This window comes from Myotis myotis, unplaced genomic scaffold, assembly GCF_014108235.1.
Source record: "Myotis myotis isolate mMyoMyo1 unplaced genomic scaffold, mMyoMyo1.p scaffold_m19_p_35, whole genome shotgun sequence".
Lineage (NCBI taxonomy): Eukaryota > Metazoa > Chordata > Mammalia > Chiroptera > Vespertilionidae > Myotis > Myotis myotis.
The window spans coordinates 838,991-852,306 of NW_023416341.1; the positions used below are offsets into that span (position 1 = coordinate 838,991).

Sequence of the window (13,316 nt, forward strand, 5' to 3'; positions counted from 1 at the left end):
TTTTTTTGTATGCCATGAGATAGAATACAGAACTGTGTATATGCAAATGCCTCTAGACCAGTGGTTCTCAACCTTCCTAATGCCGCGACCCCTTAATACAGTTCCTCATGTTGTGGTGACCCCCAACCATAAAATTATTTTCGTTGCTACTTCATAACTGTAATTTTGCTACTGTTATGAATCGTAATGTAAATATCTGATATGCAGGATGTATTTTCATTGTTACAAATTGAACGTAATTAAAGCCTAGTGATGAATCACAAAAACAATATGTAATTATATATGTGTTTTCCGACGGTCTTAGGCAGCCCCTGTGAAAGGGTGGTTCGACCCCCAAAGAGGTCGCGACCCACAGGTTGAGAACCACTGCTCTAGACAGAGTTCCCTGGTCGCTGGGCCTCAGTTCCCAATCTTGAAAATGAAGCCCCCTGAAGGTGGGTTCTGGAGTTCTTTCCATTGCTAATGCTGCTATTTAGCAAAGATCTCTGGACTCCAGTCTAGGGCTCCTTGTGTACCTAAAAATTAGCCAACTCCCTAGATAGAGGACTGAGGGCTGAGGCACCTGCTACTTTCCCCTCCTACCTGGTAGGGAACTTGGGCACAGGAAGCTTAGGAAGTGGCACACTCAAGGGAGGACCTTGGAGTGAGGAGGGCTGGTGGGGGGCCTCTGAGCCCAGCCTGGGGCAGGAGATGGGTCTGGGATGGAACAGTCGCCAGTGTTGACCACAGCTGCTGTCCCCAGCATAACTAGGTCATTGTAGTGCGCTAAAATCACAGCTCTACAAAACCCAGAACTGATATCTGTCCCTTTAAATTCCGAACAGCAGGAGCCTCTGCTGCCAGGGGTGAGGAAGGCCCAGACTGAAAATTCCAAAGGAACAAAGGGTCTCTTTTGTGCCTCTCACCTCTGGCTTCCTTCTTCCTTGGGCTTCCTTCCTCCCCAGTCTCCAGCCTCCACCCCCCACTTCATTAGCCTTAAGTGGCCTTGGGCTTGGTGGGTCAGCTTCTCCTCCCTCCCTCCAGTTTACCTCACCCCTTCCCTCAGTATAAAGTTCAAAAGGTACAAACAGGTATAGCACCCCACCCCCAGCCCCAATCCCATCACTAGCCACATGGTTCCCTCCAGGCTAACCCTGTGCCCTTGCTGCTGGAATCTTATTCTATGCCTTTGAGACATGCAAATATATATGTATATATGTTTTAATTTCCAACAAAAGTGGTAACTTTCTGCCCTTTCCTTTTCTGAGCTAAAGCTAAATCTGGTAGATCATTTCCAAACAGTACACAGAGCTTCCCAGTTTCCTTTCGCAGTCCCATTATGTTATAGTGTTTGTCTGAGTCGAGGTATGGGCATCCATGAATCGAATATCCCATCCCCTCAGGACCAATCTCCACAGGGAAAACTCACAGCAGTGGAATAACTGAGGCAAGGCTACGCACTCAAGAGTTCAGAGGCTTCCTAGAGGCTCACTACACATAAGAATGTCTGTTGGCTCACAATCTCACCCTTCATGTTTGATTAAATTTTCTGACCTTTGCAGATTTGTTAGGTGAAAGAAAAAAAAAAAAGGATCTGGGAACTTTTTCATTTGAACTTAAAACTATAAGGAGGGAAGTGGAGCCTGTTCCTGTTCATTTGCATTTCCTTTCCAGTATTCTCAGATCCTTTTGTATTGGAGGATGGGTATTTTTTCATTGATTTGTAGGGGCTCTTTATTACTAACTAGAGGCCCAGTGCACCAATTCGTGCACAGGTAGGGCCCTTAGTGGCTGCCAGCTGCCAGCCGGGGCCTCCCTTCACCAGGCTGCCTGCTGCCACTGCCTCCGGGGATAGGGCCGTGGGCAGTTGGCCACCTGGCCTACCCCCTGGTCAAACTCCTGGTTGAGGGGACAATTTGCATATTAGGCTTTTATTATATAGGATCTTTTTTTTCTTTTAATATATTTTATTGATTTTTTACAGAGAGGAAGGGAGAGAGATAGTCAGAAACATCGATGAGAGAGAAACATCGACCAGCTGCCTCCTGCACACCCCCTACTGAGGATGTGCCCGCAACCCAGGTACGTGCCCTTGACCGGAATCGAACCTGGGACCTTTCAGTCCGCAGGCCGACGCTCTATCCACTGAGCCAAACCGGTTTCGGCTATATAGGACCTTTTTAAGATTGGCCCTTTGTAATACAAGGTGCAAGCCTGTCCTCTCCAGTTTATGTCTTGGGTTTTGTTTGTTTTTTATTTCACTTATCTAGTTTTGTTCTGCAGAAAACATTTTCACCTAGTGGAATTTTCCAGTGTTGCCTCTAAAGACTTCTGAGTTTGTGGCCATATTTAGACATGCCTTCACTTCTCCAAGACTCTAAAATCTTACCCAAGTTTTCTTCTAGTCCCCATCATTTCCTATTTATGCTTAAATCCTTAGGATTTGGGATCTATCCCGAGGTAGAGGGTGAGGAGTTAGTCCCACTCAACAATGTAAAATTCCCACATGTCTACGGAGCCTTTCATCTTTCAAATGTGTGTGTGTGTGTGTGTGTGTGTGTGTGTGTGTGTGTGTGTGTGTGTGTTTACACACACTCATTTTGACTTTGCGGAGTGACAGCCCGGAGTTCAGCTCTGGGAGGGGCGCAGCCCCGGGGAGGCAGACATGGGTGTGGGGCTCGCCAGACTGTGCGGCGGCTCTGCTCGAGCCATTCCTCAGCCTGCCCCGCCGCGCCTGGCCCACATTCAGCGAACTCACCCACTCGCGTCCCGTGGGACCACCCTGCGCCTCCAGGAAGCCTTTGGAGCTCTCCGCGCGTCCCCCGCCGCCTGGAGTCTCCTGCGCGTTTTAATTCCCGCCCCGAATTCCTGCCTCGGTCCCTTGTCCCCCGCGCGTACCGCAGGACCGTCCATCCACCCCGCCACGCATACCCCTCCTGCGCGAGCGGTCGCCCTCAGCCCACGACCTCGCTCTGACCCTTTCCTCGTGCACCCCTCCGTCCTCCTGTCGGCCCTGACTGCGTCTGCCCACCTTCCCCCAACCCGGCCTCAGGTCCACCTCCCGGCCCCGCGTCAGCCCAACGGCACACGGTGCCCAACCCCACACCGCACCCCGCCCCGCGTCACCCTGATCCATGTAGCCCCTGATCCCGCATCGCGCCCCGTGCCGCTCCCAGCCCGGCGTCGCTCAGCAACCCCTCCCCACCCCCCACTGCCCCCCCGCCGCGTCCTCCTTCGGATCCCAGTCCCCGCGCGCCCTGCGCGCCCTGCGCTCCTAGCTCCGCGTTCCTCCGGCGCCGCTCCCGTCGGCTACCGGCGGGGCGGGGCCTCGGAGGCGGAAGTGCCGCGGGCGCCGGTGTCTGGGACCGGCCGGGACGATGGGAGCCCGGGGCAGCGGCGGCAGGGTCCGTAGTGGCGGCGGTGGCTGCCCGGGCGGCGGCCGGAGCAGGTGGCCAAGGACGCGGTCCGGGTAGTGCCGGGCCGAGCGCAAAGCCATGGGCTGGGTTGGGCTCGGGACCCGGGGAGCTGCGGTGGCGGTGGCAGTAGCGGGGCCGCTGTTGCTGCTGCTGCTGGCTCGGCCCTCTCCTGCCGCCACCCGCGACATCAGTAAGAGTGGTGAGAGAGCGGGGACGGTGGGTGCCAACCCGCCGGCACGGGCTTGGGGTGGGGTGGGGGAGCGGCCGGGAGGCGGGGCCGGGATTGTGACTCACCTGGGGGCATTTTTGCGCTCACCTAGCGCGGGCTCAGTGCCCAGGTCTCCACCCCGGGTTGGGGGTTTAGGTCAATCCCTTTCGTGTTCGAGCGATCGGGGTGTAAAGGACGTGCTTGACCCCTCCTCTGTCCCCAGGGTCGGGTTCGGCCTAATGGACCCCTGGAACGCGCCCTCCCTCTCTCTTCCTCCTTCTAACACTGGGATGTGGGCGGATCGAGGGGTCCCGGGGGACTCAGCTCAGGCTCCAGCTGAGAGGCCGCTGAAAAGAAGGGTTAATAAGCAGTGTGATTGGGTGGGGGGAAAGGGGGGATCTGGACTGGAGAAGGGGCAGAGTTAAGAGAAAGTTGCACAGATCCTGGAGTAGGGGCCCAGGTGGGTGCCATGTTTCCACCCCTCCCACAGTGACCACCAACCCTAGTGCAGTCTTTCAACAGCTGCCTTGCTTCCTGGAGGGCTGTGGCCCTGAGGAACTTGGTAGGGGAGGATGATCTGGAGGAAATGGGTACTTCATTGGTGTTGGTGAACTTGCTTCCCTCCATTTGCATTTCTGCATCCTTGAGAGGCCCCAGTCTTCCAGGACCCAAGATTGGTACCTAGGCAGGAAGTGCTACCCTTGGAGTTCTGCCTGGGGTTTGGGGGTGTTGAGTAAGCTCCCCTGACTCCTATGGCCTGGGACTCCAATGGGGCCATGAGGCCAGGCTGGCAGGGCTGCTGCAAAGGCCAGATGCCTCCCCCGCCCCCCCTACCCCCTCTACCCCCCCCTCCCTACCCTCGCCCTCCCTGGGCAGTTAGGCAGCCATACCCAGCACAGCCTAGGACTAACTCACCTTGATTTTTGTGCTCCCAGCCCCTCCTCCTTTTCTGAAATCTTGCTCCTCCAAGCTCCTATTTCTTTGAAGACTGTGCCTTTGGTTTCTGAGCTTGAAATGGAAGGCGGTTTCTCCGAGATGACTCCTGATTAAGTTGCTCCATTAGATACTGCCACCCTCATTTTCTCCGTCCTGGAGGAGGGGTGGAGTGGGATGAGGGGTCACTGGTGGACAGTTTCTGGAGATGGAAACCTGGGGCATCCCCTTACCTCCTGGCCAGCTTGAGGGGCAGACAGCAATGTAGCCCTGGCTTCTGGAAACTATGGGTGTGCAGGGGTCCTGGTTTGGAGGGTGCCCTCACTCAAGTTCCCAGGTCAGGCTCAGGAACGTTCTTTGTTCTCCCCACAACCCTGTGTCCTTGGAGGGGGCTATGGGGCAGGGCAGGGGTACATACAGCACTTATTCCCTGTTATCAGAGATGTGACTTCCACATTAGGCTCAGACTGATGTGTTAATGGCTTGGTATGTTTACCAAGATAACAGTGTGAGCATCTTGGGCAGAGAGATGGGGCTGCAGAGATAAGGGGGTGTCCTGAAGGGGCTCAAAAGCCCTGGGAGTGGGGACCACTGCATCTTAAGGTGACCTTGAGCACATCTCTGATCTCTTGTGCATCTGCTGAAACTTCACAGCTACCAGCTGGGTTCCAGGTGTCCTCAAGCTGGCACTGCAGGGCTGGCGGGGCCAGAAGGACTTGCCTCTCTCAAGTCAGAGGGCTGCACAGTGCAGTGTGACCTCCCCTTTGGGGTCCCATCCAGAGGCTAGCCCCACTGGCTGACTGTAGCCCCATAGTCCTGAGGTGGGGGTGGGGAGCTATCCTGTTTCACCTCCCAGCCTTTGGCCCTTGTCATATCATCCTAGGGGCTGCAGGAGCTTTAGGAGAAAAGTTTGTGCTAGTTCAGTGGCTCCTAGCCTCCTCAGGCCATGGCCAGGTGAGTGGAATGTGGTGGTCAGCAGACACCCAGAAAGCCTGGAGTGTGTCCTACATGGAGCCTACCTCTGCCTAGCCCCCCATGTTGGGCTCCTCTGGAGCTCAGACTGTCTTTGAAAGTAGGTTGTTATATTTTCTCAAGGTTCCTCCATTGGAAGGTCAGGAGGCTGGCAGGAGAGCCAGCTGCTCAACTGGCTCCCTCACCTGCTCACCTGACTCACACTGAAGGGGCCCAGGGTCTGCTGCTGGGGTTGTGTGAGCCAGCAACTCCTAGCAGGGTAGAGGGAGGCTGCCCTCTGCTGTGTCCACAGGGTATTTCTTTCAGAAGCACTTTAGCATCCCTTAACCTTGGAGGGAGGGACACCCAAGGGGAGGTGCTAAATCCTGGACCAAATCATGAGGAAACTGGGACACAGAGAAAGGGTTGGATACCCAAGGTCACAGGGGGCACAAGGCCTAAGCTGGTACTGGGTTCAGGATCCCTGCCATCCATTCTAGGGAGATGGCGGATCCCAGGCCTGGTAATCCACCTATGGGAGTGCAGAGCATGCCTGTTCTGTGGGAGTTCCAATAGGGAGGGGCCTGGGCGGGCACCCTCACTCACTCATGGGGCAGGTGATTGATTATACTATAGGACCCAGATATATGCTGTCATGGAGGTGGTGCCCTAGTCAGTGGACACCCTAGGAGGTGCCTAACCTAGATGGGGCTTAGGCCTTTGAGCTGAGTCTCAGAAGCTCCTCAGAGCTGCTCCAGGAAATGTTGGTATGACAGGAAGTGAGCAGTGAGGGCAAATTTTTGGAGTGTGTCAGGGAAGGGAGCAGGGGGCTGAGGCCACAGAGGTGGGGGACTGAGAGTCACTGTAGGGATTGGGGTGTGGGGAGCCCCAGGTAAAGCCCTGGGCAGAATGGGGGCCAGCTGTCCTCTGGTCCCATGGCTGGCTAGGCTTCCAGTCTGGGGTCCCCTCCACCCAGGGTCTCTGCTTGCCACCTCTCTGGGTGAGGGGACTCAGGCTTCAGTCCAGCTGTGTCCCAGATCATCATGGGCCTGAGCTCTCTCACTTGTCAAGTGGGATCGGTTGCCAGAGGCAACTTCCAGGGGCTGGAGGGGAAGGGACAATAACCTTTGCCAAGGTGAAAGTTGGAGAGCCAGGCATGCCAAGGGCTCTAGACCAGCCCACCATGGCTTCCCTCATCCTTTCTCTCTGGGGCCATGCCAGGGGAGAAGGCCTCTGAATTCTCTGTTTGCTCCCCACATGGAGGTGGGGCCATCTTGGGACACCCTGGTCTGGCTGACAGTGCTTTCTCCCCGCAGGCATCAGGCTGGTGTCTGAGCAGTTCTCGCAGTCCCCGCAGAGGCTGTCTTTCTACAGCTGGTACGGAAGTGCCAGACTCTTCCACTTCCGAGTGCCCCCGGATACCGTGCTGCTGCGCTGGCTGCTGCAGGTGTCCCAGGGTGGTGACCCCACGTGTGCGAAGGTGGAAATCACCGTGTAGGTGCCTGCCTGCCCGCCTGCCCGCGCCTGGCCCAGGGCCGACATCTGATGCCTGCCCTGCTATCCCCACCTCCAGGTACTTCCGATATGGTGCCCCTCCTGTCATCAACCCACTGGGTACCAGCTTCCCTGCCAACACCTCCATGCAGCCCTCCTTCCTCATCAAGATGCTGCAGAGCAATGCTTCCATCAACATCTCCCACCCAGCACCTGGGGACTGGTTTGTGGCTGCCCACCTGCCCCCCTCATCCCAGAAGATTGAGGTGAAGGTGAGGGGTCTGCTGTCCAGAGATAGAGGGGCAGGACACATGCGTGCAGGGATGGCTGGTCCCTGTTATTTACCTCCTCGGGGTAGACCTTGTCAAGGTTCTGCTGCAGCCCTGCCTCCCCACCAGCCACCCCCAGCTAGGTTCTCTGGTCCTGCCCTTCCCCCCGCCAACCGGTCTGGGCTCTCTGCTCCTGCCCCATCCCATGCCTACGAAATTCCCTCCCCCACCTCTCCTTCTCTCCCTAGGGCTTTATTCCCACCTGTGCCTACATCTTCCAGCCTGACATGCTGGTTGTACGGGTAGTCGAGGTCTCCATCCTGGAGCCCAACACACCCTTGCCACAGACCCTCCTCTCCCAGCCCAGCTACCTCAAGTAAGTGAGGGTCTTGGGGGAGGCCCAGCCTCCGGGTTTGATGGAGCGGGTGTTGCCACTTCCTCACTGTGGGTGAGAAAGGTTGGGTTCTGGGTCTTGGGATCGTACTGGGAAGTGGAGCAACCACCCTGAGTGTGACCAATGCGGGGAGGTCATTGGAAGTCACAAAGCTTGAGCGAGGCCATCCCCCTTGGCTGCAGAATCTTCGTCCCCGAGTACACCCAGGAGCTGCTGCTGGAGCTGCAGGGCTGTGTGTCCAACAGGAGCCTAGGCTGCCCTGTGCACCTCACTGTGGGCTCAGCTACTCTGCCCAGCAACTTCCAGAAGGTGCTCACCTGCACTGGCCCCACCCAGACCTGCCGCCTGCTGTTGCCCTCGCCGCCCTGGGACCGGTGGTTGCAAGTGACAGCCAAGAGCCTGGCAGGGCCTCATGTGTGGGTGGCTTTCAGCACTGTAGCTTCTCTCACAGGTGGGCTGCATGGGGAGGCGGGCTGGGGGTGGTTCTGCCTTCGATCCCCAGCCCTTTTTCCAGCTGAGCGCCTTGTCCTCCTGACAGCCTGCAGGCCTTGGATCATCAACTTCCAACATCTCCTGCAGAACAGTCCAAACCAGAGCCGCAACACTTCCAATGGTCTGCTGCCCCCGAGCCCTGGCTACCAGGACCTTGGCAGGAGCGGCGCTGTGGGTGGTGGTCCCTTCTGCCTTCTGAGCTACCAGGTCATGCGGGAAGACATGGATGTAGTGTCTGTGCACTTCAGGCCCCTAGACAGGGTCTCAGTGCTGGTGCGGTCGGACGTGCCTTCGGTGATGCGGCTGCACCTTAACACGGGCATGGACAGTGGGGGCTCCCTCACCATCTCCCTGTGGGCCAACAAGGTGAGCACCTCCGGGCCCAGCTCAGCTCAGGGCTCAGATGTTCCCAGGCTGGATGCTGCTGCTTAGCCTTCCTGCACTGACGTTATCATGGACACTGGGTTGGGGTGGCCTTTCAGGTAACAGAATGAGCCCAATAGGCATTGGACCAGAATAGGAGCACCACTTGCAGAAAGGGAAGCTTGTTTGTTTGTTTTTAAACCCTCACCTGAGGTTTGTTTTTCACTGATTCGAGAGAGAAAGGAAAGGAGAGGGAGAGAGAGAGAAACATAGAGGTGAGAGAGAAACATCGATTGGTTGCCTCCAGTACACGCCATGGTCGGAAATTGAAGCCGCAACTCAGGACAAAGCTCTAACCAGCTGAGCCACACCAGCCAGGGCTGAGAGGCCTGTTTTATAGGTCCCTGTCAGCAGTTTGAGGGCTGTGCCTCTAGAAATGGGTGGAATCAGAGGCTGGGGGTTGCCTGGCCTGCAGGAGAGGGTCCTGGGTGGGCCTTGGGCAGTGGGAGCCACAAAGAGCGCCCAGCATCAGACTTAGGATTGACGCTGCCCGGCCACCCCTTTCAGAGTGTGATCTCCAACAACACCTTGGTGAAGATCTGCGTGAACGCTGCCTCGCCCTTCCTCAGCTTCAACACTTCGCTCAACTGCACCACAGGTATGGGCAGGAGCACCTGGCTAAGTGACCCGCCAGCCTCTCCGGCCACCTCTTACCAGGCCTTCCTGCTCCCCCTGCAGCCTTCTTCCAGGGGTATCCCCTGTCTTTGAGCACCGTGTCTCGCAAGGCCAACCTTATCATTCCCTACCCAGAGACCGACAGCTGGTACCTCTCCCTGCAGCTCGTGTGCCTTCAGAGTCCTGAGTAAGTAAACTTGGGGGCTAGGGTGGGAGCCACCCAGAGCTGCCAGGTGGGAGAGTCATTGCATTCGGGGCCATGATCGGGCTGCCTGCATCTGAGTCTGAAAGTGACCTAGCTTCCTATAAGCCACACAGGATAAACTGCCTTCCGGGAGTTATGAAGTTCTCCCCTTCTCCACATGGCCACCCTGCTCGGGCAGCCCTGGGAGTCAGCATCCCAGTCTGTCTAGGGCTGTTCTGAACCAGGCTGTCCTGAGGGGACTGGCTCAGCACAGCCCTAGACAGACTGGGATGCAGTGTGGTGCGAAGGGGAAGGGGCATCTTGGCTTCTGTGGATCTCACAGCTGCTGTCTTCCAGGGCTCAGGGCCTGGGGACCTCAATTCTGGGCTCATGTGTCCAAAACCTGACTGGAGCCCTGGCAGAGACTGGCCAGCAGACCTCGGCAGCCAGCTTTCCTATGGCCCCTTCCTCGCAGGGAGTGTGAGAAGTCCCCGGTCCTCGTGGAGACGACCTTGTCTTTGGTGCCCTGCTTGAATGACTGTGGACCTTACGGCCAGTGCCTCCTGCTACGCAGACATGGCTACCTGTATGCGGGGTGTAGCTGCAAAGCAGGTGAGGGCCAGGCCTGGATGCCTCCAGACAATACTATCGTTGACTTCTCAGCCCTGTGCCTTCCTCTAGGAGCCCATCCCCCTCTGCCAAGGCTGGAGAGCACCCTCACAGAACAAGAGCAAATGCCTTCTCCCCACTCCTGCCACATACCTCCCCCATGCAAGCACAGAAAGGCACCCCCAGAGATGGCACTGCCTCTGATCTTGGCCTCCTCTGCCCACACCTGCTCACAGACATGTCCCATACCTGACTCACACCTGCCTACATCTGCTCCATACCTTCCCACACGTGTCCCACACCTGCCTCATAGCTGTCGGCCCCTGCCCACACTAGCCTATCCTTACCCACACGTGCCCCACTACCTACACCTGTCCTAGCCTGCTCCTAGGTGAGAAGGGACTTCTCTGCAGGGCCTTGGGTGAGGGTGGGCTCTGAGGTTCAGAAGTGCCTCCCCCATTAGCCTGGCCTCAGTTGCCCTACCTCAGCCCGCTCAGCATTGCCCTGCCCACAGGCTGGCGTGGGTGGAGCTGCACGGACAACAGCACAGCCCAGTCTGTAGCCCAGCAGAGGATGGCTGCGCTCCTACTCACCCTCAGCAACCTCATGTTCCTGGCTCCCATCACCCTCTCTGTGTACCGCTCCCTCCTGGTGGAAGCCTCCGTCTATGCCTACACCATGTTTTTCTCCACGGTAGGCTTGCCTGCTCCCTTGGGGATGGTGGGGAGGTCTGGGCCGCCGCTCACCGCCCTGCCCTGCAGTTCTATCACGCCTGCGACCAGCCGGGGGAGGCAGTGCTGTGCATCCTCAACTATGACACCCTGCAGTACTGCGACTTCCTGGGCTCTGGAGTGTCCATCTGGGTCACCATCCTCTGCATGGCACGGCTGAAGGCAGCCCTGAAATATGTGAGTGACCTCCTGACACCCAGGTCTGGGTTCTGAGGGAGCAGAGGCCCCTGCCTGCTGAGGAAGAGATCAGAAAGAGGATTCAGCTGCTGCCATTAGAAACCTCCCATCTTTCCTAATGACCAGTCTCCCTCTGGAAGAAGCCTCTGGCAGCTGGAAGGGACAGTGCTGGCTGCTTGGAGGATTCCAGGAAAAGAAGGTGGAAGATAGGGTTAGGCAAGGACCTTCCTAGCCTGTTTCTCTCTCAAGCTCTATTTAAAGGGATGCCTAGAGCCCCAACCCAGGCCAGACCTCCCTGAGAAGTCCCGGATGTGCTCCTGGGGTCTCTGGTGCTGAGAACACTGTGGAGTTTTTTCTGCCACAGCCGGGCGTGGCTGATGGAGACATGTGGCCTGGTGCCTGCCTGGCTAAGTTGTGCCTCAGGATGAATCAGTGTCTAGAGGAGAGGTGCCTCCCTCCCTGACAGTGGAGCAGAACAGTGTGCCAGCAGCTCCAAGGGTGCGGGCAGAGGTGTTGGGGGGCAGCGGGCCAATAACAGGATGACCAGCATGCCCAGGCCATGTGCTCCTGCTGGACCTTGTGCCGTCATGGACAGCGTTGGCCTCGGGTTTCTGTGACCCTGTGATTGTCTGTGTGCCTTGCTCAGGTTCTGCTGCTCCTGGGCACGCTGGTGTTCGCCATGTCCTTGCAGCTGGACCGCAGGGGCGCCTGGAACATGATGGGGCCTTGTCTCTTTGCCTTTGTGGTCATGGTCACCATGTGGGTAAGGAGCTCTTGCCCAGACCCCATCTCCTGTTAACTGGAATAAGAGAATGTTGTCTCCCCCGTAGACCCCCCGCTCTGGGAGAAGAGAGCCTGGCCACGGATTCTGGCCATGTTCCTGGTCCTGGGTCTGAGTCCTCCATATAAATATTTTTTTGGTTAATCCTCACCTGAGGATATTTTTCCATTGATTTTTACTGAGAGAGCGGAAGGGAGAGGGAGAGGGAGAGACAGAGAGAGAGAAACACCAGTGTGAGAGAGACATCAATTGGTTGCCTCCCCCACGTGCCCTGACCAGGGCCAGGGATTGAGCCTGCAACTGAGCCCGTACCCTCGACCAGAATCAAACCCAGGCACCTTCAGTCTGCAGGCCAACGCTCTATCTACTGAGCCATGCCGGCCAGGGCAAGTCCTCCCTGTTCGCTGAGGCCTGGGCACTGGTACTCAAGGCCTGCGTGGCTTCATGCTGAGGCCCAGGCCTGAGGACCCATCAGGTCTCTGTGCCCTTGAGCCCCTTCCGAGTATTGCACATCCCTGGTCCTGCTACGCAGACTTGGGTGGGCCCCTGGGAGGTACAGCTGCAGCCCCTGTGCCAATGCTCTTGTGATGGTTCCCTCCAGGTGTACCGCTGTGGGCACCGACGCCACTGCTACCCTACCTCCTGGCAGCGCTGGGTCTTCTTTCTCCTGCCTGGCATCTCCATGGCCACTGTGGCCATTTCCATCTATGCCTCCATGATGACCAGTGGCAACTATTACTATACCCACAGCATCTGGCACATGCTGCTGGCAGGGAGCACGGCGTTCCTGCTGCCCCCACGTGACAAGCACACTGAGCCCTGGGCCTGCTCACAGAAGCTCACCTGCCACTATCAGATCTGTAAGAACCACCAGGAGGAGCTGTACACGGTGACATGATGCAGCCAACTCAGGGACATGCACAGCTTTGATGACAACCTCTTCAGCCAGGGGCAGGACCACGGGAGAGGGACCTTGTCCGGATAGATTGCCAACTGAATAAAATGGCCCTGCTCACCCATTTGCTTCCTCCTGCCGAGGAGAGGACCACACCCCCCAATTAATTCCCTAGTCCTTCCTGGCTGCCAGCTGACCCCATCCTCTGCAGGCCCAGCTGGTATCTGCAGTGGCCCCTGGGGCCAGAGCCTGGCTGCCTGGAGACCACAGGTGCCGTTTGGAGGCAGGCTCTGTGTTCTGCCGGCCAGGCGACAATTGGAGATGTGGAGAAAGATTCTCTTATCACCCTGTTCTCCTGTGAGGCTGTGATGTGAGACCCAGGGAGGCAGAGGAGACTTGAGCCCACCTCCCACAGGCCCCCAACACACTGAGGCTTAGAGCTGTGCCCCTAAATGCCAGTTTATCTTGGGTATGGGCATGCCCCCTGCTGATGCAGTTGCCCTGGGGAGGGGTGACCATGGCCACCAGAGAGCTGACTGGCACTGGGGGACATAGGGTTCAGCTGCCATGAGTGGTGGCACAGGAGAGGCTGGCTTCTGGCTGTAGTGCCCTCTCCTTCCCCTTCCTTTGGTTCTCAGCTTTGAAGCTGCAGGCCCCTGAGAAGAGCTTCCCGGGAAGGGGGCTGCCGAGCTGCTCTGTGGGTGCCAGCAATGTAGGGTATACTCTGCTCCAACTCTGTGTCCCCTCTCTTCCCCTGGGGAGCAT

At 57.4% G+C, this 13,316-nt stretch overlaps 1 protein-coding gene across 3 annotated transcripts; it reads left to right on the top strand.

Annotated features, from left to right (window-relative positions):
* The first annotated feature begins 3,302 nt into the window (after nucleotides 1-3,302).
* Nucleotides 3,303-12,675, top strand: PGAP6 (post-glycosylphosphatidylinositol attachment to proteins 6). 3 transcript variants are annotated; one of them, XM_036303166.1, is made up of 13 exons: nucleotides 3,303-3,594; nucleotides 6,804-6,981; nucleotides 7,061-7,253; nucleotides 7,499-7,626; nucleotides 7,827-8,095; nucleotides 8,183-8,502; nucleotides 9,067-9,157; nucleotides 9,238-9,361; nucleotides 9,834-9,970; nucleotides 10,482-10,660; nucleotides 10,729-10,875; nucleotides 11,522-11,638; nucleotides 12,258-12,675. In XM_036303166.1, the coding sequence occupies exons 1-13, from the start codon at nucleotides 3,474-3,476 to the stop codon at nucleotides 12,552-12,554; spliced, it is 2,301 nt and encodes a 766-aa protein (XP_036159059.1). In that variant the 5' UTR covers nucleotides 3,303-3,473; the 3' UTR covers nucleotides 12,555-12,675. The 3 variants fall into 3 exon arrangements, with proteins under 3 accessions (XP_036159059.1, XP_036159061.1, XP_036159060.1); XM_036303168.1 differs by having other exon boundaries at nucleotides 9,310-9,361; XM_036303167.1 differs by having other exon boundaries at nucleotides 7,890-8,095.
* The last annotated feature ends 641 nt before the right edge of the window (nucleotides 12,676-13,316 follow it).